Below are 25,818 nucleotides of genomic sequence, written 5' to 3'. Positions count from 1 at the left end.
GGCATTTTTCATGATTTTCAGAAGGCAAAACTTTGACTAATTGAATTAATTTGATCTGTTTCTATTTCTTTTTCACCAATCCCATTATGTAATGCAATGCAGGTAAGGTTGAATGCATGTGTGCTTCTTGTATTGTAAGTAGCATAGTTATGATTCAAGTATCAGACCTGTGTTGCCTTTTTGCCCGTTTGATCCCAGGTCTGAATGTGCACTAAAACAGTTCGGGACAAAGGGTTTTAAAATAGTGAGTTAAACTTTCAGATCTTGGCTATAGATGCCAAAAATTGTACTATAAACCACTTACAGAGTAAAGAATCACTATAAACTGACTTACACTGAACAAAAATATAAATGCCACACTTTTGTTTTTGCTCCCATTTTTCATGAGCTGAACTCAAAGATCTAAAACTTTTTCTACGAACACAAAAGGCCTATTTCTCTCAAATGTTGTTCATAAATTTGTCTAAATCTGTGTTAGTGAGCACTTCTCCTTTGTCCTTTGCTGAGATAATCCATCCACCTCACAGGTGTGGCATATCAAGATGCTGATTAGACAGCAGGATTATTGCACAGGTGTGCCTTAGGCTGGCCACAGTAAAAGGCCACTCTAAAATGTGCAGTTTTAGTGTCGGAAAACCAGTCAGTATTTGGTGTGACCACCATTTTCCTCACGCAGTCTTCTTCATGAATTCTCTGAAACACCTTTGGAGATGGCTTATGGTAGAGAAATGAACATTCAATTCACAGGCAAAAGCTCTAGTGGAGATTCCTGAAGTCAGCATGCCAATTTCATATTCCCTCAAAACTTGTGACATCTGCGGTATTGTACTGTGTGATAAAACTGCAAATTTTAGAGTGGCTTTTTATTGTGGCCAGCCTAAGGCACACCTGTGCAATAATCCTGCTGTCTAATCAGCATCTTGATATGCCACACCTGTGAGGTGGATGGATTATCTCAGCAAAGGAGAAGTGTTCACTAACACAAATTTAAACAGATTTGTGAACAGTATTTGAGAGAAATAAACCTTATGTGTACACAGAAAAAGTTTTAGATCTTTGAGTTCAGCTCATGAAAAATGGGAGCAAAAAAAAAAAGTGGGGCATTTATATTTTTGTTCAGTGTAAATACACTTGCTAGCCCACCAGCATGTCGTAAACCACAAAGAACAAGAAAAGTGATGCACTAAAACCTTCACCTAAAACACACAAACGTCAATTTGCATTCTTCTTTTCGACCCATATTTCCAATAGAGTGAATCACTACACCCCACGAAGAATAAGTTGCACATTTCAGTATATTCAATATGAATCCTTAAGTGGTGGGAAGTTAAAGGGGTCATATTTTTGCTAAACCCACGTTTATTAGTCTTCTGTACATTTATTTGTGTATTTGGACCCTAATAGTTCCAAAAGTTTGAATTTGAACCCGCCAGGTGCTGCAAAGCTATTTTTATATTAATTTTGGCAAAAACTGAGTGGATTTCTACAATCTGTTTTAATTCCTTCGTCATTTATGATTTATATCTAGTTACGTCACGACATTTGCACATATAAGGTCAAGACTTCAACAAATATTTCTCCGAGTACAACATAATTGTTTGTCCACAACAGCAGTTGTAGTCCATACTGAAAATATGTCCAAACTTCAAGCGGATTACCTAAAATGTTCAGTTGTTGGTTGAATGGAACAGTGCAGCAAAGCCAACAACCTGGAGGGGTTTGCATTTAAAGGGCCAGCGCTCAATACGACCTCTCTAGTGTCATTACTCAGAAATAGGGTTGAAGATGGACCTGTGGAGTTGAATTAACCCTTTGGGGTCTGAGCCAATTTTGAGTACTTTTGATTTTGCCTTTATATACTATATAAAGGCAAGGTGCAGTGGTTAGCACTCATGTCTCACAGCAAGAAGGTCCTGGGTTCAATTCCAACACCAGTCGATGGGGGTGGGACCTTTGTGTGTGGAGTTTGCATGTTCTCCCCGTGTCTGTGGGTTCTTTCTGGGTACTCCGGCTTCCTCCCACCATCCAAAGACATGCACTAACAGGTTAATTGGTTAATCTAAATTGCCCATAGGTGTGAATGTGAGTGATTGTTTGTCTCTATATGTTCAGCTCTGCAATGAACTGGCAACTTGTCCAGGGTGTACCCCACCTTCGCCCCTATGTAGTTGGGAAGTGCTCCAAGTGACCCCCGTGACCCTAGTGAGGATAAAGCAGGTTCAGAAAATGAATGAATACTACATAAAGAAATGTTCACTATACCCGTATTTGGTATCTTCTTTTTCAGCACAACTTAATCTATATCATCTGCCTATAATTTTTTCACTTTAACCAACTATATCAACATAAAAGGCTAAAAAACACAAAAAATATTAAATCCAATTTGAAAAATAAATAGAATTTATTGCATAAATACAAGGATGCTTAAACCTTTCCAAAGACTTTAAAAGTAAATAATGGTTCCAGATATTAGGTATATAAAATTAAAATTGTAATACTTTTAAAATATACTCAAATATGTTACATAATAGTATATCTTTACATAGGCTCTGGTTTCAAATGTCATATCTTAGGTTCTATTTGCTCTATTAACATCAAATAAAAGTGAGAGAATGTTTCAAGTCTGCACTTTTGCATGCAACTTCCAACACTATGACGTGTTGAAAATGTCGTGATTCAATCACAAGGCTGTGGCCATGGACCCCTAAGGGTTAATGAAAAATTCTGACCCAAGCATAACATTTACAGTTAATGTAGACCACAGGGAAATGTTTTAAAATGCATAATTCCGTTTTAAAAAAGCAAAATATCACTCCTTTAAAACAGATATGGGGTATGCTACACTGTTGTATGCAGAAATGTTATGTTCATTACTAAAACATGGGGAGAGAGAATGATTAACAAAATACTTCGAGAACACTGAGGTATGAACATCTGCTGCTTTATTTCACATCAGACAGAACTGGATTTTATTTCTTTTATTCACTTGAGTTTTGACAACTATATTGTTCTTCTGCCTTTTCAGTAAATGATTCATAAATTTAAGTAAACAAAGTGTCTCAAAAGAATTCACAGCCAGCATAAATAATCTACTTCATTCATAAAGCGTTATCAAATGTAGAAAAACTTTTTCAAAGGATAATTTTTTTTTATTTAACAAAAATGAAACAACTCGCTGTATTATACAGCATAAAGCCACTGATGTGGGCGGTTTTACTGTAGAAACACCTTAGTTGAAAGCACCAGGGTCCACATAGGGATAAGCCTGGAAATCTCCCAGTTTGTTTCCTTTTGTGTCATAGTGCAGCATCCGGAAACACTTGTTGCAGAAAAGACAAGGGTCACTCGGAGCAAAGTTGTCGTTGGTTGTAAACCACCTGGAAAATCAGAAATGTTTAATTCAACAGAATTCATTTCCCAATGTTTTGCACATGACTTCAGATTTTTACCTGCCAATGTAGAGATGACAGACGGCGCATTTCTGTGTCATGAGCCTGTCTTTGTGGGTTAGAACAGGGTAGAGCGTCTTGTTCAGGCAGTCATTCTTATGGGTCAATCTGCTCACACACAAAAAAAGAAAAAAAATTCTAAGAGGTCTCTGTGTGATCAGAGGACAGATTTGTTTCCCATTTGTGCTACTCAGGCCTGCTTTCACATGTGGTTACCCTGCGTACACCAGCAAGTAATCAGCTTGGACTTTTATGCATTTATTACAGCAAGGAAACTAAAATCTCTGAGGCATCATTGAGCTTGGTCTTGTGAGAAATGTCATCTTGTGTTTGAAAACAAGGCGCCTTCATTCAAAGAAGTAGTAACTATAAAGAGACTCTGAAGGCATCATGTTGCAAATGACGTGGAAAAGGGCGCACTGAGATCACCTCGTGACAAAGCAAACAATTATATGCAAGTGTTGTATAATGGGACGTTTTCCTGGTATAGTCAGAGTGAGTTAGTGGTGAAAGATGATAGTGATTTTCTTTGCTACCCCGGCATAAAGACCGTGTAAGAGGGCTCTGATGAGTAGGCAGCCCATGAAAAGTCAAACATTAGTTCCTGTTACAGCTTTGACTAGAAAAGCACTTGGAGAGCGCAGACCTCCGCCAAGGCAGATCAGCCCCCCCCCTCCCAATCACCAGCAAAATTTTATCATTTGTTCCTTGTGCCAGTATCAACATTTCCTGAAAATTTCATCCAAATCCGTCCATAACTTTTCGTGTTATCTTGCTAACAAACAAACTAACAGACAAACCTCGATGAAAACATAACTTCCACCGTCTCACTTGGCAGAGGTAAATATGTGGACGTTTGTAGGTTTTTGGCTCATGAATTAAATTTTTAACAATGTAACGTGGGAGATTAAAAAGCTAATTTTTTTTATTAGTCCAAGGACCCACAGGGACATTTTGAAGCTTTGAACTTGCACCCTTTCACTGTTTTCAATCCAACATTTCATTTATTTCTGTAGCATATTGCCAGAGAAAGCACTGTTGTATCATTCGACTTGTGTTCTTAATGTTATGTGAATGTGATATACGAATCGCTGGAACTCGAGCCCATTTTGTCTGGGTTTTGAATATTACAAAGTGGCTGATCATGAAGTAATCTTCATCTTCTGTTTGAGCTTTATCAAATTAGAAGATCACAAGCATTTTATTACACTGAGCAAAAATACAAACGCCCCATGTGACACTTAAAGTTTTTAATATCTTTAGGTGTTGCACATTATGTTAAATCGCACACAGTTTATTTTGTTGATCAATGTGGTTCAGATTACTGTCTGGTAGAATATGATAGTGGTGTCTGGTATTCAGGGACATTCATGTGGACACTGTAGGGGCCAGCTGAAAGAAATCACAACTCAATATCTACTGTGTCCACCATTGGCTTCAAGTAGAGCGACACATCATGTCATTGACAAGGTTGTCAGCTGTGGCCTGTGGAATGTTATTCCACTCCTCTTCTAGGGCATCATCTCTGCATTAAGCATGTCAGTGGCACGTTCCTGCGTGACTTATGACATCTGTGTCACGGTAACATCTGATGAAATGTGACATTTTGAGGTGTCCTTTTTTTGTCCCCAGTATAAGGAGTGTCTGAGGACTGTTAACGCTGTTTGAGCAGCGTCTGGACATGTCACACCTGTGTTGTGAATGGAATCACTGGATCACTGAGCAAGTGTTCAGAGATGAACACCAAGGGTATGTTTACACATGGCTGGGTATCTGGCAAAACGGAGATTTGTCTCTGTGTTTGTGCCCATCGTTTACACAACAACGACAGGCACGCGCACCGAAAACAATGGTTTCTAAAAACTCCAGCCAAAGTGAAGATTTCGGAAAATCTCCGTTTTCATGTTTGCATGTTAACAGTGGGAAACGGAGGTTTCGGACGGACCTCACATTTTTTTTTAAATACTCTACCATGTTACATGTGATGATACAGTGTAGAGTTGTGTATTTCTCAAAGGGGGCGGTGGGACAACGTCAGAACACATTTTAAAACTAGAAAGCTGAGAGGGGGGCGCTCAGGCACAAATGGGGGGCGTTAGTCACTGTTATTCATCACAATGCTTAAGTATTTATATCAGAACAAACTTTGTTCATTTCGATATGAAATAAGATAAAAGTATGTATTTGGGGTGTGACTAGACATACCAGGACCTTGTGCAGTGAAATAAAATGTTGGGAATTTAGTGTGAATGCATTTGAAGTTAAGTAATTATGTGGCAGTAACCTGATGTCTGTGATGATGACAAGGTGTTCACAGTCTCCCTGGTGACAGTACAGGTACGGGTAGCCCACTTTAATTTTCAAATCCACAAGCCGGGTGTCCTCCATCTTGGCTTTGCTGTAGGGTGGAGCGTTACAAGCCTTTGCCCATTCAATGGTTGTCCTGTATCACAGAAAGCACAAGTGTTCTTCTCAATGGCCCAAAACTAATCTAAATGAAAGGTACTTTTGATAAGTCCTTTAAATCAGGTCACATACTATTTACTGGAAACAAAACGTTTTTTGTTTTATTTAGTGACTAATACTACCACTTGAACTCCTCTTTCACAAGTTTTAGGAATTTTAGGTGTAAGAATAGAAATCGGTCAAGTGAAATGTTCTGCTCCAGATATTTCTAACTGCGGACTCTGGTTAAGTTAAAGATGTGACTATTTTCATCAATGAAGGGAAAACACCAGCTCACACAAATACTGATGAATACCCGCTTAGTGTTCAGGAACTTCAGATTACATAAATGGAATTATACAACAAGAATCCAAAATTATCTTATTGTTCATATTGATTTAGCACACAGGTGTGAAACGTGTGGCCCCTGGGCCAAAACTGGCCCACCAAAGGGTCCAATCCAGCCCGTGAGACGAATCTGCAAAGTGCAAAAATTAGTCCAAATACAGACTAATTGTGAAGTAAAGTAACAGCATAACAACCTATAAATAATGACTCAAAATTTTCATCTTGTTTAAGGTGGAAAAAAAAAGTGTATTACATGATGCCTATAAATAATGACAACTCAGATTTTTTTTAAGCGCAACAAAATAACATTGCATCGTGAAAATCTTTACATTAGCAAACGATCCTTTAATAATAAAATGTGAATAACCTGAACAAATATGAACAACTTGAAATGTCTAAAGAAAATTAAGTGCAATTGTAACATTATTCTGCCTGTTACTAAATGTTTTGTGCCTTGGTTGATTCGATCCATAATTCACATGTATAAATGATAAGTTGAGGCAATAACATTGTTGAAATTACACTTATTTTTCATGAGAAATTTCAGTTTTTTCAGGTTATTCACATCTTTTTGTTGCATAGTTTGTAAATGTAAATATTTTCATAATTAAATTTTACGTTTTTGGCAATAAAACAATGAGAAAAATTTGGAACTGTCAATATTTATAGATTATGCTTTTAATTTACTGGTCCGGCCCACTTGAGATCAAATTGGGCTGAGAGAAAATGAGTTTGACACACCTGATTTAGCATATGATACCTGTATAACGTCATGTACCTACAAAGACTGTAAAGGCTGTTTTAATGCACTCTGGCTGTTACTTGTCATTGACACATTTTAACACTGAAGTTCTGTATTTTATATAACAATATGCCATCATAAAATGTACATGTAAGACCATATTTTGGTTGAAAAATCCTAAATTCAGAACAGTCATTTATTCTACCAATTAAATTAAGAATATTCATTTGTTGGTATGTTATATATGCGCACATATGCAACACCACTAGCTGAACGCACTGCCACTATGTTAAGGACCCAGGGAGCAAATAGGGGTTCAGTGCCTTGCTCAAGGGCACATGCTCCGACAATTTCTCCGTCTGTCTAGGGACTCAAACCACTAACCCTTTGGTCCCAAACTTCTCAAACCCTCTAGGCCCCTGCTGCCAGTGAACTACACATACGTATAACTTCTGACATTAAATTAACTGTAGAGTTGAATAATTCTACACAGAGATGCTCTTAAACCTACAAAGACTCCAATGTTAACTGCATTTTATCATGACCAAAAGAGACACCGCTGTTAAATTCCCAGTTCTGTCTCCAGCATTCAGGTCTACCCACATGTTCCTAATGACAAGTCTCTATACATAACACTACTCAAACAGGAGCACATTTGTTGAGTTATGATAGACCTCAGGTGAACTCAGAGCAGAGCTGTGAAACTACCTCAGTATAATGCTAATGGTAAATTAACCCGCCGGTATCCGGGTGCGCCTTTTAGGCACACTTTGCACTTCGTTTTAAAAAACTTCATATTATTTTTCACAATTTAAATAAGGTTAGAATTCAAAAGTTGTTCATTTTTGCACGATCTTTAAAATTCTGGCCACCAACTAAAATGTGCACATTGTAAACAAAAGAAAATTACAAGACTAGCATCTGTCTCTCAAGTGTGCCTAAAACGCATTATTTCTTCCATTTGATGTGTATGATTAGGGCTGACCTTGAGTTACAAAAATAAAATCAAATTAGAGCAGAAAAATAGATCAATATATAATATTTAATAGTTTGATTTATAGGTGTGCATTTTACACAGACTCGGTGACAGATGCTAGTATTTTTGAACATTTGACCTAACGCCAAAAATAATAATGTAAATTAACCAATGTTGGGGTTAATCATTGACATATGCCAGGCTGCAAAAATCAAATAATATGAGATCCACTTTTTATGTAGTATATTGAAAAAAAAAATATTTTTTTGTGTTTTTTGCATCCAAAAACAAATGGTTTGTTTACATTACAAACACGGCATTTAAAGGGTTAAAAAATCTGACGGTTGTTGAGTATTTGGTATTTTTATTTACGGCTCAAGTTGACGAAATAGAAAAAGTGTAAAAGAATTAAAAACCAACTGTATGAAAATTTTTTGACATTATTCCACAAGTGTGCCAAAAACGCACACTTGGTGCTTAGTAAGGGCCTTGCTGGACGGGATACTGGAGGGTTAAACAAAATGAATTAAAGAAAGAAGGATTTAAAAAGGTAGAATGTTTGGTTGTGGTTAACTAAAAACAAATATGGGAAGCAATTGGAGGTAAAACTTACATGCTAATGTCCTGACACTCTGGGAATCGCATATCGTTATAAAACACTCCTTCGAAGAAGAAGAAAGCAGACTTGTAGTGATCCTGCAAAAGAAGACATCGAAATATCACCTTTACATTTTAAGTTAGTCATAAAATATGTAAATGTATCAGGTACAACCATTGTTTTCCAGAAAGGCAAATAAAGGTTATAACTGAGCATGTCACAAATAATAGGGAATTGCTTTAACACAACTATTTTCCATAACAGTGATAATTGTCTCCATGCACCTGCATTAAAAGAGGCGGATAAATCAACAGAAATGTTATATTTTATCACTGTTTCCACTGCTTGAGATTTGAGTGCAGGCTTCCTACAGGTTTCTTCAAGTTTAATTTAAGACTTTTTAAGACTACTTGGAACAGAATTTAAGGCCCATTTCAATTCAAAAATCATTCCCAAGTCAGCTTTCTCGGGCGACATGTGCATGACTAATGGCTGCACGTGTTGGGCTGAACGTTCTGTAATCATTTCTCACCGGGGGCTGCAAAGTTAGTGATAATTGGTTCCTAATTTCAATATAAATGGTTGGGTTGGAACGGGTGGAACAGAGTAGACTAATGGTACTTTCTTTGCAGCTTGGACATTTAATAGACACATTTAAACACAATACAGCCAACAAGTTTACGGCAAAACAACTTAAATAAATTCAAGACTTTTTAAGACCCTGTGGGAACCCTGTGAGTGGCACTCTCATGTCATTTCACTGCACACTTTATGCAGAGACATTAAACCTAACCTCTTTTGGTCCATGTCATTACAACACATTTCTAGCAGGTTTTAGCAATTAACTTCGTCGAATATGCTCTGTGCAATTCCCAATAAACAGTTATTCTCCATTAGTCTATTGTATATGTATAAATAAATTGTGATTCAGATTGACTTAACTGGTTTTATTGTTTTCCTTTTTTTCCCAATGAATGCCAAAGTTATTTATTTCTACTGTTATACTTAATTAGCCTGTATTATTTCTATTTTTGAGCCAGTTCTGTCCTCATTTTTACCTCCGTCAAGGAACAGCAGAGGTTAGGTTTTCATCAGATTTGTCTGTTAGCAAGATAACTCAAAAAGTTATGGACGGATTTGGATGAAATTTTCAGGAAATGTTGATACTGGCACAAGGAACAAAAGATTAAATTTGCCTTGGTGCTCTAGTTATCTTTTTTTGTTACCTTTTGGATGCTGGATGACCCTGTTGCACTTGTGACAACCTGATCAGTTGCGGCCTGTTTTGGTTTGTCTGTCAAAGCACTTTGTAAACTGTTGTTTTTAAAAGTTCTGTATGGATCATCATCATTCTCACATTCACACCTATGGGTGATTTGGCCCGGGGGCCAAATGGTCCAGTTTGGCCCCTGGGACGTTTTTGCCAAGTGCAAAAATTCCACAGTCTTGAATTGAATTAAGCAAATTATTAAGTTTTAGAATTAAGAATTAAGGAAAAAAAAATCTTGAATTAAGCCAAAATAAATCTTCAATTAAGTAAAAAAATTCTTGAATTAAGCCAAAAAAAAAAAAAAATCTTCAATTACGTAAAAAAAAAAAAAAATTCTTCAATTAAGCCAAAAAAAATCTCAAATTTAGAAAAAAATCTTGAATTAAGCCAAAAAAAATCTTCAATTAAGTAAAAAAATTCTTGAATTAGGCAAAAAAAAAAAAAAATCTTCAATTAAGTAAAAAAAATCTTGAATTAAGCCAAAAAAATAAATAAATCTTCAATTAAGTAAAAAAAAATATTGAATTAAGACAAAAAAAATCTTCAATTAAGTAAAAAAAAATCTTGAATTAAGCCAAAAAAAAATAAATAAATCTTCAATTAAGTAAAAAAAATATTGAATTAAGCCAAAAAAAATCTAGAATTAACAACTTAATTTTTTTTCTTTGTTTTATTTGTTTTAGTGCAAATAATAACATTACATTATGAAAATATTTACATTTACAAACTATCCTGTAACAATAAAATGTGAATAACCTGAACAAATATGAACAACCTGAAATGTCTAAAGAAAATTAAGCACAATTTTAACAATTTTTCTGCCTGTTCCTCAGTGTTTAGTGTCTTTGCAGATCTGATCCATAATGCACATAGACAAATGATAAGTTGAGGAATAATATTGTTAAAATTGCACTAAATTTTCTTACGTTTTTTAATTTAAATTTCAGTTTTTTCAGGTTTTTTTTTTTTTTTTGATAGTTTATAAAAGTAAGTATTGTCATAATTTAATGGGGCTTTTTTTTTACAGTAAAACAAAGACAAAAATTTGGAGTTGTCATTATTTATAGGTTATTCTGTTATTATTTTTCTGGTCCGGCCCACTTCAGATCAAATTTAGTTGAATATGGCCCCTGAACTAAAATGAGTTTGACACCCCTGATTTAACCCATCAAGATATTATTATTACACATGCTCACCTTGCTGATAAAGTCTGGAACCATGTCTGGATTGCTACTAAACTCTCCAAATACTTGCAGATCGCTGACACAGCAAATGGCATCCCTGAGCTCTGCCAGGGTGTGACAGCCCAACATGAGGAGGGTCATATGGGGTCTGACGTAGTTAAACTAAGGAGAAACAGAGACACTCACAGGATAATGAAGGATGACAAACAGTAAAAAAAATAACTGGAATATCTGGAGGAATTTTGTTTTTTTATTTTCAGAAAAATAAACGCTTACTTTATCAAAAGTAGCTGGGTAGTAGACATTGATGGAGAGAATGACTTCTCCCTCGGGGACTATGGTATCCGCTGCTTCTGCCTTTACTTGATCAGTAACAGTTACTCGATCCTAAAAATATGAAAAAAAAAAAACAAACTATAAACATTCACAAAAAGGCAGTGAGGATTAAAAAATTGGATTGAAGTTGTTGGTTCATATGAGCTGTGCGCGATCCTGTCTGGCCACAGTGATTCTGTGGGTTATATACAGTCACAGAAAAAATTATTAGACCACCCCTTGTTGTCTTCAATTTCTTGTTCATTTTAATGCCTGGTACAACTAAAGGTATATTTGTTTGGACAAATATAATGATAACAACAAAAATAGCTCATAAGAGTTTAATTTAAGATCTGATATCTATCCATTTTCCATGTTTCGTTGATAACGAAAATCACTTAATTTCTTACATCAATAGTTATGGCATTGTACTGACAAAAACAGTGCTTTTAGGCATTCCATATTTTCTTTTCTATCTGTTTTTCGTCCCATGATACACACAGGAGTTAGTACTTGATTGCATAACCATTGTTTTTGATGACTTCTGATGGTCTAATAATTTTTTTCCTCGACTGTACACATTCTACAGGGAACATCAGACTGTACAAAAAGCTAAGTTAACCTAATAAAACTTAAGGGGGGTACACACATAAGGATTTTCTAAATATCTGTTACAGACCCCACACATGAAGACAAAAAGTCAAGCACTGAACAGTTTTGATCTTACTGTGTCTGCTGTGCTCCGATAATCTCAACACAGCACACCACACACATAACTATTAATCTTGCCATCCAAGCCAGAAATCTCCAGTGGTCAAACATGATCTAACAAAAACAAAGAAGAAACATAGCAACGAAAGGAAAACACAACATGCAACATGGAAGAGGACATACGAGAGGAGGGAATGATGGTGTTCTTGGGACTATTTTTGACGGAAAAATCCAGAATTTTTGAGGTCCACTGAACTTTATGTTTCAGGTTGGCCTTGCTTGTTTTTATTTACACCTGCTTCGTTGTACCTCAGTCAGCTCGGTTCTTGATTGGCTACATTCCGTTCCACATCACAATTCACAGTCATGACTCTAGAGTCATCGGCTTTGGTCGTAAATATTGAACAAGTTTAATATTTACGATTGTTGGCCCCGACCCGTTTCGTAGCCAATTATCGGGACAAATTCACTCTTAACACACCTCAGACCACAGGATAATCTTATAAAACATAAGATAATCTGGCATTTGCCGTCCTTGGTCAGGAAAGGAGAAAATCAGGACAAAAACAGCCCTATTTTCTTTGTGTGTGTACCCCGCTTAAAGTGTATTTACTTAAATCCAAATACTCAGCTACTATAATTATGCACAGTTTTCAGGTATTGGTACATATTATGCCCTACACTATAACATACATTAGTACTTCCTACGCCTTATATTTTCTAAACAGACTTTTTTTTTTTATTTTCATGCATTTGACGTCAATTATATAGGTTTTTGACATCATTAAACAACTTTCCAAAAACCACAGAGATTTCAACCTAAATATATGGAACAATAATACACAGAAAAGACTCTCAGTGTAGCCATTGGTGCAGATCTCATAGAATAAATATAACAACAAAAAAATGACAAGACATAACAAGACAAAACTGGTGCTCGTTATATAGTTTTCAAAGCAAGGAATCATTCAACTGTAATTACACAGGAGTCAGGACCAAATGTTAGAGCGACTGGGATTCTGAAAGTTATATCCTCATTCAAGATACCACTGGCCTGAGCTTTCCCCACTGTATTTAACCATTTTTCTACTCAAAAGGATTTATTACAAAAAAACAAAAAGACAAGTACTGGAAACAGAATTCTAACTTGACAGTAATATAAATGTACAATTCCTTCTTCCACAGTTGCACATATATATACAGTACAGGCCAAAAGTTTGGACACACCTTCTCATTCTTCGCATTTTCTTTATTTTCATGACTATTTACATTGTAGATTCTCACTGAAGGCATCAAAACTATGAATGAACACATGTGGAATTATGTACTTAACAAAAAAGTGTGAAATAACTGAAAACATCTCTTATATTCTAGTTTCTTCAAAGTAGCCACCCTTTGCTCTGATGACTGCCTTGCACACCCTTGGCATTCTCTTGATGAGCATCAAGAGGTAGTCACCTGAAATGGTTTTCACTTCATAGCTGTGCCTTGTCAGGGTTACTTAGTGGAATTTCTTGCCTTATTGATGGGGTTGGGACCATCAGTTGTGTTGTGCAGAAGTCAGGTTGATGCACAGCTGACAGCCCTATTGGACAACTGTTAGAATGCATATTATGGCGAGAACCAATCAGCTAAGTAAAGACAAACGAGTGGCCATCATTACTTTAAGAAATGAAGGTCAGTCAGTCTAGAAAATTTCAAAAACTTTGAATGTGTCCCCAAGTGCAGTCGCAAAAACCATCAAGCGCTCCAAAGAAACTGGCTCACATGAGGACCGCCCCAGGAAAGGAAGACCAAGAGTCACCTCTGATGCTGAAGATAAGTTCATCTGAGTCACCAGCCTCAGAAATCGCAAATTAACAGCAGCTCAGATCAGAGACCAGATGAATACCACACAGAGCTCTAGCAGCAGACACATCTCTACAACAACTGTTAAGAGGAGACTGCGTGAATCAGGCCTTCATGGTCAAATAGCTGCTAGGAAACCACTGCTCAGGAGAGGCAACAAACAGAAGAGATTTATTTGGGCCAAGAAACCCAAGGAATGGACATTAGACCAGTGGAAATCTGTGCTTTGGTCTGATGAGTCCAAATTTGAGATCTTTGGATCCAACCGCCGTGTCTTTGTGCGACGCAGAAAAGGTGAACGGATGGATGCTACATGCCTGGTTCCCACCGTGAAGCATGGAGGGGGAGGTGTGATGGTGTGGGGGTGCTTTGCTGGTGACGCTGTTGGGGATTTATTCAAGATTGAAGGCAACCTGAATCAGCATGGCTACCACAGCATCCTGAAGTGACATGCCATTCCATCCGGTTTGCATTTAGTTGGACCATCATTTATGTTTCAACAGGACAATGACCCCAAACACACCTCCAGGCTGTGTGAGGGATATTTGACCAAGAAGGAGAGTGATGGAGTGCTGCGCCAGATGACCTGGCCTCCACAGTCACCGGACCTGAACCCAATCGAGATGGTTTGGGGTGAGCTGGACCGCAGAGTGAAGGCAAAAGGGCCAACAAGTGCTAAGCATCTCTGGGAACTTCTTCAAGACTGTTAGGAAACCATTTCAGGTGACTACCTCTTGAAGTTCATCAAGAGAATGCCAAGAGTGTGCAAAACAGTCATCAGAGCTAAGGGTGGCTACTTTGAAGAAACTAGAATATAAGAGATGTTTTCAGTTATTTCACACTTTTTTGTTAAGTACATAATTCCACATGTGTTCATTCATAGTTTTGATGCCTTTAGTGAGAATCTACAATGTAAATAGTCATGAAAATAAAGAAAATGCAAAGAATGAGAAGGTGTGTCCAAACTTTTGGCCTGTACTGTGTATAAATATATATATATAGGTGGTGGACTCACCAGTTCATCTGCATAGAGGTCATGTCTATTCTTGCTGATTTTTAAAGAAGATCTGTAATCTTGTCTCTCTTTCCTTTGTCTGTAAAAAAAAAAACAGAGCATTAACTGTTTTGGTTATATGTTGTGGTTTATTTCACACCATTTTGCCAACTGATGAGGAGTCATACATTAAGGTTTTCAGTGTCGGGTCTGGAGGTACGACTTCTGTGTCTGGAGGTTGATCCACAGGATGACAGCGAAGTGAATCAATGCTTGAAAGGAGAAAAATAAAACAAATTCATGCAACTATTTTTCACTGTAATGAAAAAAGAAAAAGACAAAAGAGAGGAACCTATAATTGTGTTATATTGTTATGGAATATTATATTCTTCTGTCAGTAATACCTACATGTGGGAGTATTTTAATGCTGTACTTCATGTGCAGTCAAATTAAACACTTTAGAATGGCAACACATATTTAATTAGTTAACTACTGAACTAATCTTTAACCATTTAGGTAATTGATTAATCGGTTTGAGTAATTTTTAAGTTTAAGTTGATTATTTCACCTTCTTAAATCTTAATATTTTATTTTTCTTAACTCTTCTTTCATGGGAAACTGAATATCTGAATTATCTCAGTCATGGACAAAACAAGACATTTGAGGGTGTCAGTTTGGGCTTTGGGGAACAGTGACAACATCATAGGATATTACCATATATCTTTTTTTTATGTAACAAGTAATTATCAAACAAATGTAGTAGAGTAAGATGTACATTTAAGGTGACCAATTGTCCAACTTTATGTGGGACTGCACAGCATTTTATCTCCTGTTCCTACATTATACAAGCTGAGGCAGTGTCTCCCATTTTGGTTTCAAAGGGAATAGTTGATACAACTCAGGTTGATATCAAAATATATTGCACATTTTAACTAAGTTTCAGAAAAATCTGCAATAGAAAATACACATTTGGGTACTTTTGTCTATCGGTGTTTGATCTATCATTAGCTTTGTGTAGTATAATATAAACTTATTGTGACCTAAAGTAAGGTTGAAGTGACATTGTAAAATTTGCCAGTAACAGCAGTTATAGTATTTCATACAGAAACATATTACCTGAGCTCCTGATTAACCAGAGGTGTTATTTATTATTAAAAAAAAAAAAAAACCAGCAGAAAGATGTGTATTAAATATAGTCATGAAACATATGTCACCAAAGGCTGATAATTTTATCAGTATCTTACTAAAATCTTTGTCAATGTTACTTTTTTGGATTCTCACTCCCTTACCATGAATTAATGTCTTTTAAAACTAAAATAAAAATTATATCAGTTTCATTTGTGAATATAATGTACTCTCATATATTAAGAAAAGTGTGGTATGCTAAATACAGTACTTGCACTTTACATGAGGAACAGCACTTTTTGGGATTTTTACCAAACCTTGAATAACTGCTGTATATTTTCCCTCACTCCGTTACTTTGTCAGTGATGATAAATTCATGTTTTATTAAATATTTAGTTATTATTCCTTAATGGCATGTTAAAGTACTTGCTTAGACCTACAATTTGAGCTATTATGGTTGCCGCTAAATTAATTTTTAAACACAGATAGGGAATGATTAGGCTAGTATTGCTGCAAAGTGCTTTCTCACTCTGTTACTCCCTTGGTCAAGCCCATACATTGCCACATAAGACCATAAAATCTGTTAACTTTACTCTCCTTTTGTACTTAATGCTCTTGTAGTTGGAATTGGAATAGTTGTAGTCAATATAGAAGCTTTTCAGTTTGTCCTGCACACGGCAGAGTCGATAATGTGTGACTTTCTTTATTTCTTTTTTGGGGTACATAAAACTTTTTATCAAGATATAACACTACACTTCAGTATGGGTAACCTTCCCAGACTCTCTGCACAAACATGCTCGAAATACGATGCTAAATGTACATTCCACCACTGTAAATTACCAAATGTCTTATACGAAACCTGTAAACTAGCTCAAAGCGTTGAAAGTAAACTAGCATTAGCTTAACAACCTGCATGTTGACTTGAGTTCAGTCATGGTGTCCGCACTGATGCCCATCTCCTTCACAAAGTTGTCTTCAAACGCTTCCTCGTCCACATTTGCGTATGAATAACTGTTCGGGTCCAATCTGTTTAGCCATTCGTTTCTGAACGAGCCGATATGGAAAGGTTTAGAGTTAACATCCGCAATTTCATACTCTGGGATGTTTGTTTTGGATGCTGCTGAAAGGTCCGACGCAGCCATTTTTACCCAGAATGAACTACTGCTTGAGTGGTGGATTATGGGAAATGTAGTTTTTATGCGTTACCTTAACGTAAAGGTCAGAAAACTACAACAATTTTTAAAAGTTTACAAAAATTAAAATAGAACAGTAAAATACCACAAAATTCTTTAGTAAATACGAAATAGTAAGCTGAAATATTTTGTCTCAAGTTATTTTGTTATTTAAAAAGAAAGAAAGAAAACCCTAGCTCACACAACTGGGCGTATTTGTTGTCCAAAGTATTACAGAAAGATAGAAAAAATGGAGTGATAAAATGTTCGCATGATGATAAATGAATATAAATGGAAACCCAGTGTCAGACTACACAATCGGGTCATCAGTGTGTCTTGAAAGATTAGTCTATTTAAACATAAAAAAAAAAAAAAAAAAAAAAAAAAAATAGTAGGCTATGGTTGAAAGATAAGCCAATAAGCTACGGAAATTGTATTTAGGTATTTAAGTGGTACTGAACACGTCAATGGAAAATTAAAAAGCGAAAAGGCATGTTCAAAAGGCGTGTTGTGCAGCAGAAGAGATGACAAAACCACCGGAAATAATTAGTTATGCAGAAATATCACATGTGTCCCCTTTATCAATAGTAAAATAGCGTATTTCTTATCGGAATTGGGTCAAATCTTGATTAAATTAAAGTGAATGCAAAATATGTTCCCTGTTGACGCTGTCCTCTTTCATGATTAGTTTTTTGACACCTTGTCTCCCCTAGTGTTTGAACAGCCTCAAAACCACCTCCTCCAGCTGCATGAAATTAAATCATCACGCAATATAGATGCACTTGCTGGAAATAGGATACTTCTGAAATGTATGTATGTATGTATGTATGTATGTATGTATGTAATGTGTGCGTCAGTGTTAAAACAATATCATGACAAATTATATATTAAGCAGGACATTTATTTTAACTGACATGCTTGTTAAAATTCCCTCAGCTTGATTTAATTGCAATTATTTCGGGCAGAATTAAAATATGTCATTATATAATAGCCGTTTTAAAGGTTACAATCAGGAAATGTCGACACACACGCAATGCGAATACAATGGTGCTCTGTGATAAACCGTTGGAATTTAGAGGCTGGGATGAAGGGAGGCCACTCCCGACCCTTACCTTATAAAAGTTACAGGGGGTCAATGTACCGATTTGTCTGCAGAGGAAGAGGCTCTGTCTTTGTAGGTAGTAGTTCCATTCTGTTTCTGAAAGAAGTTAATATTCATATTTTTGCTTCAAATGGAGATGAAGGACGATTCATTGCAAGAGGTACGTCTATGTTTTTCTTTTATCTTTTTTCAATTTTTTGTGAATTTAATCAATACATTAATTGTAGCATTTTTTAAAAGAAGTTACACTGTGTTTATGTTGTTGTTTTTTGAATTATTATTATTTTAGTTTTATAAAACAAGAGAAAAGAATTTTCATAAATATGCATTGCGTACTATTAATAAAGATATAACGTATATAAGTAACTTTTGCCTATAACTTTAGGCCACTCGAAATAAAACTGCTTAAAAATGTATACAGGTTGAAGCAAATTAATCCTTGCATTCCTTCTTTTCAGGTGGACCTGTGTCAATCTGTGGAAGAATGCAACGTAAGTAAATTAAGTTTCAAAAGAATCTTTTAACTTGTGTGTATTATTAGACATGTGATGGCATGTCGTTGAAAATAACGTGAAATCCAAAATCAAACACCTGAAAGATTTTAATAGAACTAAGCTATCCGTGGAAATTAAACATTATCTTGAAACCCTCTACTGGTAATGCACTGAACAAACACTGGAGGTCAGTAAAGTGTTTTACTGACACTTGATTCCTTATTAGATTCTCATATTATACAGGGTGTCCCATAAGTCTCCATACATAGGAAAAATAAACGTTTCTTGACATAAACCATTTTTATTTATATAATATGCTCTATATGACTGCCATTTTGTCGGGAACACATTTCAATGCGTGTCCTCCACTGCTGAAGAACTATAAAGAAGAAATATAAAGAAATACATGTTAGAACCATATGTATTATGTCTCCTATGTATGGAGATTTATGGGACACCCTGTAGTTCACTTACATTCTCTCTACACAGCCCATTTATGCACAACTGACATTAACAATACATCAACCAATAAGTTTACTCAATGAAATGTTGTATAACTGAACTATAGGATCATTCAGGTGTCGTCTGTGTGTTTCAATTGGCCTTTAAAATACCCATAAAATGAATAAAATATGTACAAATTAAGACAAAGGATAAGGATATGCTCTATCAACAATAAAATAGAGCCATCCTAAAGAGATGTAGGTCATTTTCTTCTCAAAATAGAAAAATAAGCTAAGCCTGTTTCAGTGTCAACATCACACAGTCACATTCCTTTGCTAAAGCCAAATGACCATCATTATCAGGTGTGATTGTTGTGAAACTGATGGTGATGCAGGAGTCTTAGGACACAGCTGTGTGATTCTGTTGAATGAACAAGGTCTACTCTGCTCAATAAGAAAATATAAAAGTGGATAAAAACAGCTGAGCTCACTTTATTTGATATTTGTTGTGTTCATTGCAACCATCTGCATTTTCATGAATATTATGAAAAGAAATCATGATTTGGATCATGTTTTAGAAAAAAGGTAAAAAAAATTTCAGATCTGTCAAGTTATTTCTGCTCTCACAGCTTTAATTTACCACTTCTTTACTCAGAAAAGGAAAAATGGACTTGGAGTCTGCATTGACGGACTGCAATGTAGCGCTTCAGCTCTTTCTTAACAACAGGTTTGCTGATGCACTTGCACTTTTAAAACCTTGGTAAGTCACTCATGCAGTTCTTGTAATCCACATGAATGTTACTCCAAGTTTTATTTAACCTCTGGGCTTACACACATTTGGTTAAAATACAATTTGCTTTAAACTCCTGCAGGAAGAATCAGAGCATGTATCATGCAATGGGCTACAGCAGCATTTTGGTAATGCAAGCAGGCATGACCTTTGAACCAAAAGATATGGAAGCTGCGATGACATCTTTGAGAGAATCTTTGCAGACATGCCAGAGGTAGGGCTTAATGGTATGAACAACAATGTGATGAAGGGTCTGAAGTCTGAAGGTTTTTGATTATCTTCAAGAAGTTAATCTATCAAGGTGCATTTTTCTCACTTGCTATGTAGACAGTGTGAAGAGCTAAATACAGATGATGTCACTGATCAGAGTAGATGCCCTTCTCTGTAACTGCGCTGGATTAAATAGACAAGTGTGTTCCTTTCACTTAGGTTTCGCAAGAAAACAGGGATAGTGGAGACCCTGACCAGTCTATGGTATCGTCAGCCAGCTGAGAATTTGACAGAAGGTGAGCACTAACTTACTTTTTTTTTACTGTATGCGCTGCATGTATAAGTGGACACATTAGATTCTGTACATGGTTATTGTGTTAAAATACAGAAAGCATATTACTTTGTGTGACAAAGAGAAAACAAAGAAACTGCAACCATTTATCCAGTTCATAGCAACATTATAAGAAAATTCAGATTGTTCTCTATATGTGTTTACGCTGCAATTTCAGTTACACAACAATGGCTTCTGGAATGCTTTTTTTTTTTAATATCTTTTGCCATTTTAAAACTTAATTTTCCTAATTTATTAATCCTCTTCAACAGAGGAGATGCATGCAGAGCTGTGCTATGCTGAGGTTCTGCTACAGAAGGCATCACTGACATTTCTGGATGAGAGTATAATTGGCTTATCAAGGGGGGAATGAGAATCCGAAACAGTTATCAGATTTACAAGTAAGATGCTTTGCAACATTATTGTTTGGAAAATTTTGTTGAAATGGAAAGTACGGCACATATTAAAATCTTATGGTTTTTGTTTTTCCAGGGATTGCCAGGCCATGGTAAATGCCACAAAAGATATAGCGAAAGTGGAAAGTACACATATTCATTTTAAGAGTGGTGTCAGCATGGGCATTGGATCATTTAATCTGGTGAGAGCTATAGAAAGAACTATGAGCCTTATGCATTTTTCCAAGCTTTGAAAACAAGCAAACAAATAGTCTTTAGGTTACACTGAACATCACCAAACTAAATACTCATATTTTTGTCATTAGATGCTGTCTCTACTTCCATCCAGAGTTCTCAGACTGATGGAGTTTTTGGGTTTTTCAGGAGACAGGGTAGGTATCATCAGTCTCTGTGCTGATAATAAAAGTGTGGATTTCGCTTAACCCATAAAGACCAGTGCTACTTTTATGGCCATTCCGAAATATTATTTTCTCTATTTTTAACTTTTCTTAAGTGATTTATCACCATTTATTATGACATTATCCTCTGTATTTTGCATTTTTTCAGTAAAACTCAGGTATTTTCCAATATTTAATTTACTGATTATGTAGATGTTCATAAAAGCTCCGATTAAAGTTGAGGGTTATTATGTCAAAAACAGAGATAACTGAAGAATAAGTGATTTTTTTTTTTTTTTTCCATCAAAATATATCATTAACTGAACATAATCCAAGTGTGTCCATCCACTGTCATTGATCAGACTCCATGGGTTTTACTGGTGAATCAATGTTGACCATGACCATGAAAAGATGACAATCTGTATTTTACACCAATTATTTACATGTATTGATAAAATTAGTGGATCAACAGGTATTAAACAATTTATATTAGCGGATGTTTTTGGTCATTGATCGCTGTTTGGGTCTTTATGGGTTAAATATAATACATCACTGCTGGGGGAAAATCAAGCTGAAATAACTCATCAATGTTAGTGTGAAAGTGAATAATTATTTGCCAAAACTTTCTATCATTACAGGAGCTGGGTTTGTCAGAGTTGAGAGACGGGGCAGCCAACAGCAGCCTGCGCTCCATCCTCTGCACCCTCACTCTGCTCATGTTTCACCTTTACATCACAGTGATTCTGGGTAAGATAACCAACAGGTGGCGCTGATACTGTCTTTCACATAAAAGACAAAAATATGATAAAGCATTTTCTCATAATTTTTGGATTGTAACATTCTACCTTTTTGCTTTTTCCTTCTCATAATATTTTCTCCCTTACTCAGGTACTGGTGAAACAAACCTTGCAGAAGCTGAAGCTCTGCTGCAGCCTTACACTGATAAATTCCCTAATGTAAGTTGTGCATTGTGCCAATTAATACTGATGACATTAATTCAGTGAAATAATATTGTTCTGAATCTGTTTGTGTCTCATCCACAGGGAGCTCTTATGCTTTTCTACACAGCTAGAATTGCTTTGCTGAAAGGAAACTTCACCTTTGTGAGTATTGACAGTGTGTCTGCCGCAGCTCATGTAGCAGTTATTAGAGAAAGAAAAACTGACATGAGTTTTTGTTTCTTCCCAGGCACAGGAGAAATTTTTGGCATGTATTGCAGCACAGGAGGAGTGGCGTCAAATTCACCACCTGTGCTACTGGGAGCTGATGTGGGCGTACTCCTTTGAGCAGAACTGGAGGGAGGCGTACCATTATGCTGACCTACTCTGCAAAGAGAGCAAGTGGTCCCAGGTAAATAATGAAACATTTTATGTCTTTGCCCTCAAGTACATTTTCTTACCACTATTTTTACATCTTGTAAAATGCTTCTCTCTCTTTAATATTAGGCAGTCTACATGTTTCAGAAGGCTGCCATCTTGAGCATGCTCCCAGAGGAGGAAGTAACTAAATTGGGAGAAAATGTGGTGGAGTTATTCAGGTGTGCAAGTGATATAATTAGAAATATTTAAATAAGATATCATGGATAATGTACAGCAATTACATACAAACATATGGCTCACAGGCAAGTGGACGGACTGAGGCTGAGGATTGCTGGGAAGTCGATTCCAACTGAGAAATTTGCGGCGAAGAAGGCGGAGCGATACTCTTCTGCTAATCCTGTGAAGCTTGTCGTCCCAGCTTTGGTAAGGACAGTCTCACTCATCTACTTTTCATAGACAGTGTGACCCTGCTGGTACTAAACAATAAACATAGATAACATCATATCCCACCTCCCCACAGGAAATGATGTACGTATGGAATGGTTTCACAGTAGTTGGGAAAAGACCTGAGTTGACTGAAAGCATCATGGCCACTTTGGAAAAGGCAGAGATGCAGCTCAAACGTAACACAAGTAAGACAAACACCAAGAGCAGTTGTGTAATGGGTTTTATTAGTTACAATCATGGATTTAGTGGTGTGTTGTATCACATGTAGAACCATCAGAGTATCACCTGGATGACCAGTGTGTGGTCCAACTGCTAAAGGCTTGTGTCTGAGACAGCTGGGGCATACTGGATAATGCTGAAAAGTGCTTTAATCATGTCATTTCCAGGTAAGGGTTCTTAACACAGCTACATTTTTTGTGTACATACCTGGCATCAAAACTTTCAGAATATAGATCATTCCTTTAGAGGGCTCTTTGCAGTTATGACATGTTAGCATATCTGCGAGGTATTATAAATGGGGGAGAAAAAAAAGAAAGAAAATACTTTTTTTCTGATTGCAGTTCTCTACATTGTACATTTTTCTGATAACTAGTATCTTTTTTGTTTGTTTAACCCTTTCTAGTATTATTCAGTCTAGCCTTGTCCATGATGAACTACGAATTTTTCTACACATACCTACATCATTCATTTGTTTCATACAGTAGAACTGAGGAAGCTTGAACTTTAGCTGCATTTTGCCTCTAGAACATTACTGTAGAGCCTTGTGAATGTGTGGGTGTGTTTTTAGAGTATATAACCACACTGATGTTACAGCTGTTTTTTTATCACTATGTGGCTTCCATTCAGTCTATTATACACTTGACCACTGCTTTATCCTCCTCTATCATTGAGTGCATGTATAAGAGAGCATAGCACTAAACATAATAAATAAGACAGTAGCATTGGCTTAAAACATGTTTGTTTACCTTCCGACAATACATTTTAGTCATTTTTTTTTTCCCTCCTGCAAAGTTACTGTTTAAACCATTTGAAGTGATTTGATTGTTTTGTTTTTTGTTTGTTTTTTCTTTTTGCAGTGAAATGACCTAGTGCATGACAACTATCTAGTACCATATACTATGTATGAGCTGGGCCTGTTGTACAAGCAGAAAGGTGACTTTGACAGGGCCATCTGCATAATGGAAAGAGTCAAGTAAGTGCTTTCACTGATTCAATGTAAAATATTTTGATTCTGAATGTTGTCTCCTCCTAAAACAGCTGCACTGTGGGAAAACCATGATCAAAAACAATGAGAAACATTTTTACTGTAAGACTTTGTAGTTAAATCCATAGGTGATCTTTTATCATTTTCCTCTTCCTGTGTACAAAAATAAAAAAGTTAACCCAAATGTACAGCTGCATCTTGATCCAGCAGCAACATATGCTACTATATTCAACAAGGAACTAATGCATACTCTAATTTGTAGGACAAACTACAAAGACTACAACATGGAGTCAAGGCTACATTTCCGCATCCATGCAGCACTCAACACCATGGGAAATTTTGCAGCCAAACTTCCTCCTTCACGAACACCAGCTTGAAGGATCACATGGAGAGAAGCTCAACAAAACGGAGAAGACCAGATGCACATTGTCCAACACCGCTGGCTTCAGCTCGAAGACTTGTCATCCTCTAGATGGGCATCCTAATATCAGCCCCCTGTACCCATTTAATCATCTGCTGGTGTGGCAGAATAAAGAGTTACATCCATGAGAAATGTTTAACTATTCTGAAATGTATTCAGTATGAAATGAAAAAGTAAAGCTGGTGGTCTGATATGAAATGCTGACAATTTTATTTTTTTTTTAATTTACTTTTTAATTTAATTTACAAACTAGGGCCTGTGTAAAACAGTGTTATGTTGTAAGGGGTAGTTAACTACACAGGAGGCTAAGTAAATGAGAGGGTTTCACGAAATGTTACTTTGCTTTTCGATAATGCAGCATATGGTTGTTTTAATTGCTTGTTTTTAAGAATATGGATGTTTTTACATACTCTGTCCTAGTACAGTGTAGTATTACACATTTTAGTGTAAAACAACCGTCTTGTAAATAACTTGATAACATATGCATCAGCCTGCTCTAGTTAATTACATTTCTTCATCCAATTTAATGGAACCACTAACAATGTATTAAGTGAATATAGGTGTATTAGAGAGTTATGTATTTGGCCCAGAATCACATACACAACACTCTAACATTACTGTGCATGATCAGTTAATGTGCTCAAACAGGTTCATGAAGTCTGTTTGTAAACCATTGCCTACACATTCTCAGGCAGACAAAAAACCAAATCCCTATTATCAGAACGATTCTATTATTGCGTATCTTATTAAATCTGGTTTGTTTATATTGTATATATGTCACTGTCTTTTAAAATAATAAAATGACACATGCACAGGGAATGTTGTATTTATTTTTTGTAAAATTTTTATTGAAGATATAGATGCATACAAAACATTGATAGTTTTAAACAAACATCAAGATGTCAAAAAGAAAAATTGTCCAAACAAAGAACGTAACAGAACAACAACAAGGGCTTACAGACACATGAAAGAAAAAAAGTGGAATATGAAAATACAACAATATATTCAGTCCATTTTGTAGAGTTGTTCATAATTTGTCGGGAGTTTGTGCTTTTTTTTTTTTTTCTTAGGCCAAATTCTAGTGAGT

At 36.1% G+C, this 25,818-nt stretch overlaps 1 protein-coding gene and 1 pseudogene across 1 annotated transcript; one reads left to right on the top strand and one right to left on the bottom strand.

Moving 5' to 3' along the window:
- Positions 1-2,920: 2,920 nt before the first annotated feature.
- snapc3 (small nuclear RNA activating complex, polypeptide 3) lies at positions 2,921-17,152 on the bottom strand. The gene is made up of 9 exons (XM_030149293.1): positions 16,915-17,152; positions 15,069-15,152; positions 14,902-14,980; positions 11,289-11,399; positions 11,025-11,174; positions 8,574-8,656; positions 5,734-5,892; positions 3,450-3,557; positions 2,921-3,377 (listed from the first exon to the last, which is right to left on the bottom strand). Exons 1-9 carry the CDS (start codon positions 17,145-17,147, stop codon positions 3,230-3,232), a joined length of 1,155 nt encoding a protein of 384 aa, XP_030005153.1. The 5' UTR covers positions 17,148-17,152; the 3' UTR covers positions 2,921-3,229.
- Positions 17,153-18,329: 1,177 nt separating this feature from the next.
- Positions 18,330-25,550, top strand: LOC115423379 (tetratricopeptide repeat protein 39B-like; annotated as a pseudogene).
- The last annotated feature ends 268 nt before the right edge of the window (positions 25,551-25,818 follow it).

This window comes from Sphaeramia orbicularis, chromosome 1 (assembly GCF_902148855.1).
Source record: "Sphaeramia orbicularis chromosome 1, fSphaOr1.1, whole genome shotgun sequence".
Lineage (NCBI taxonomy): Eukaryota > Metazoa > Chordata > Actinopteri > Kurtiformes > Apogonidae > Sphaeramia > Sphaeramia orbicularis.
This window is presented reverse-complemented; position numbering and strand designations above follow the sequence as displayed.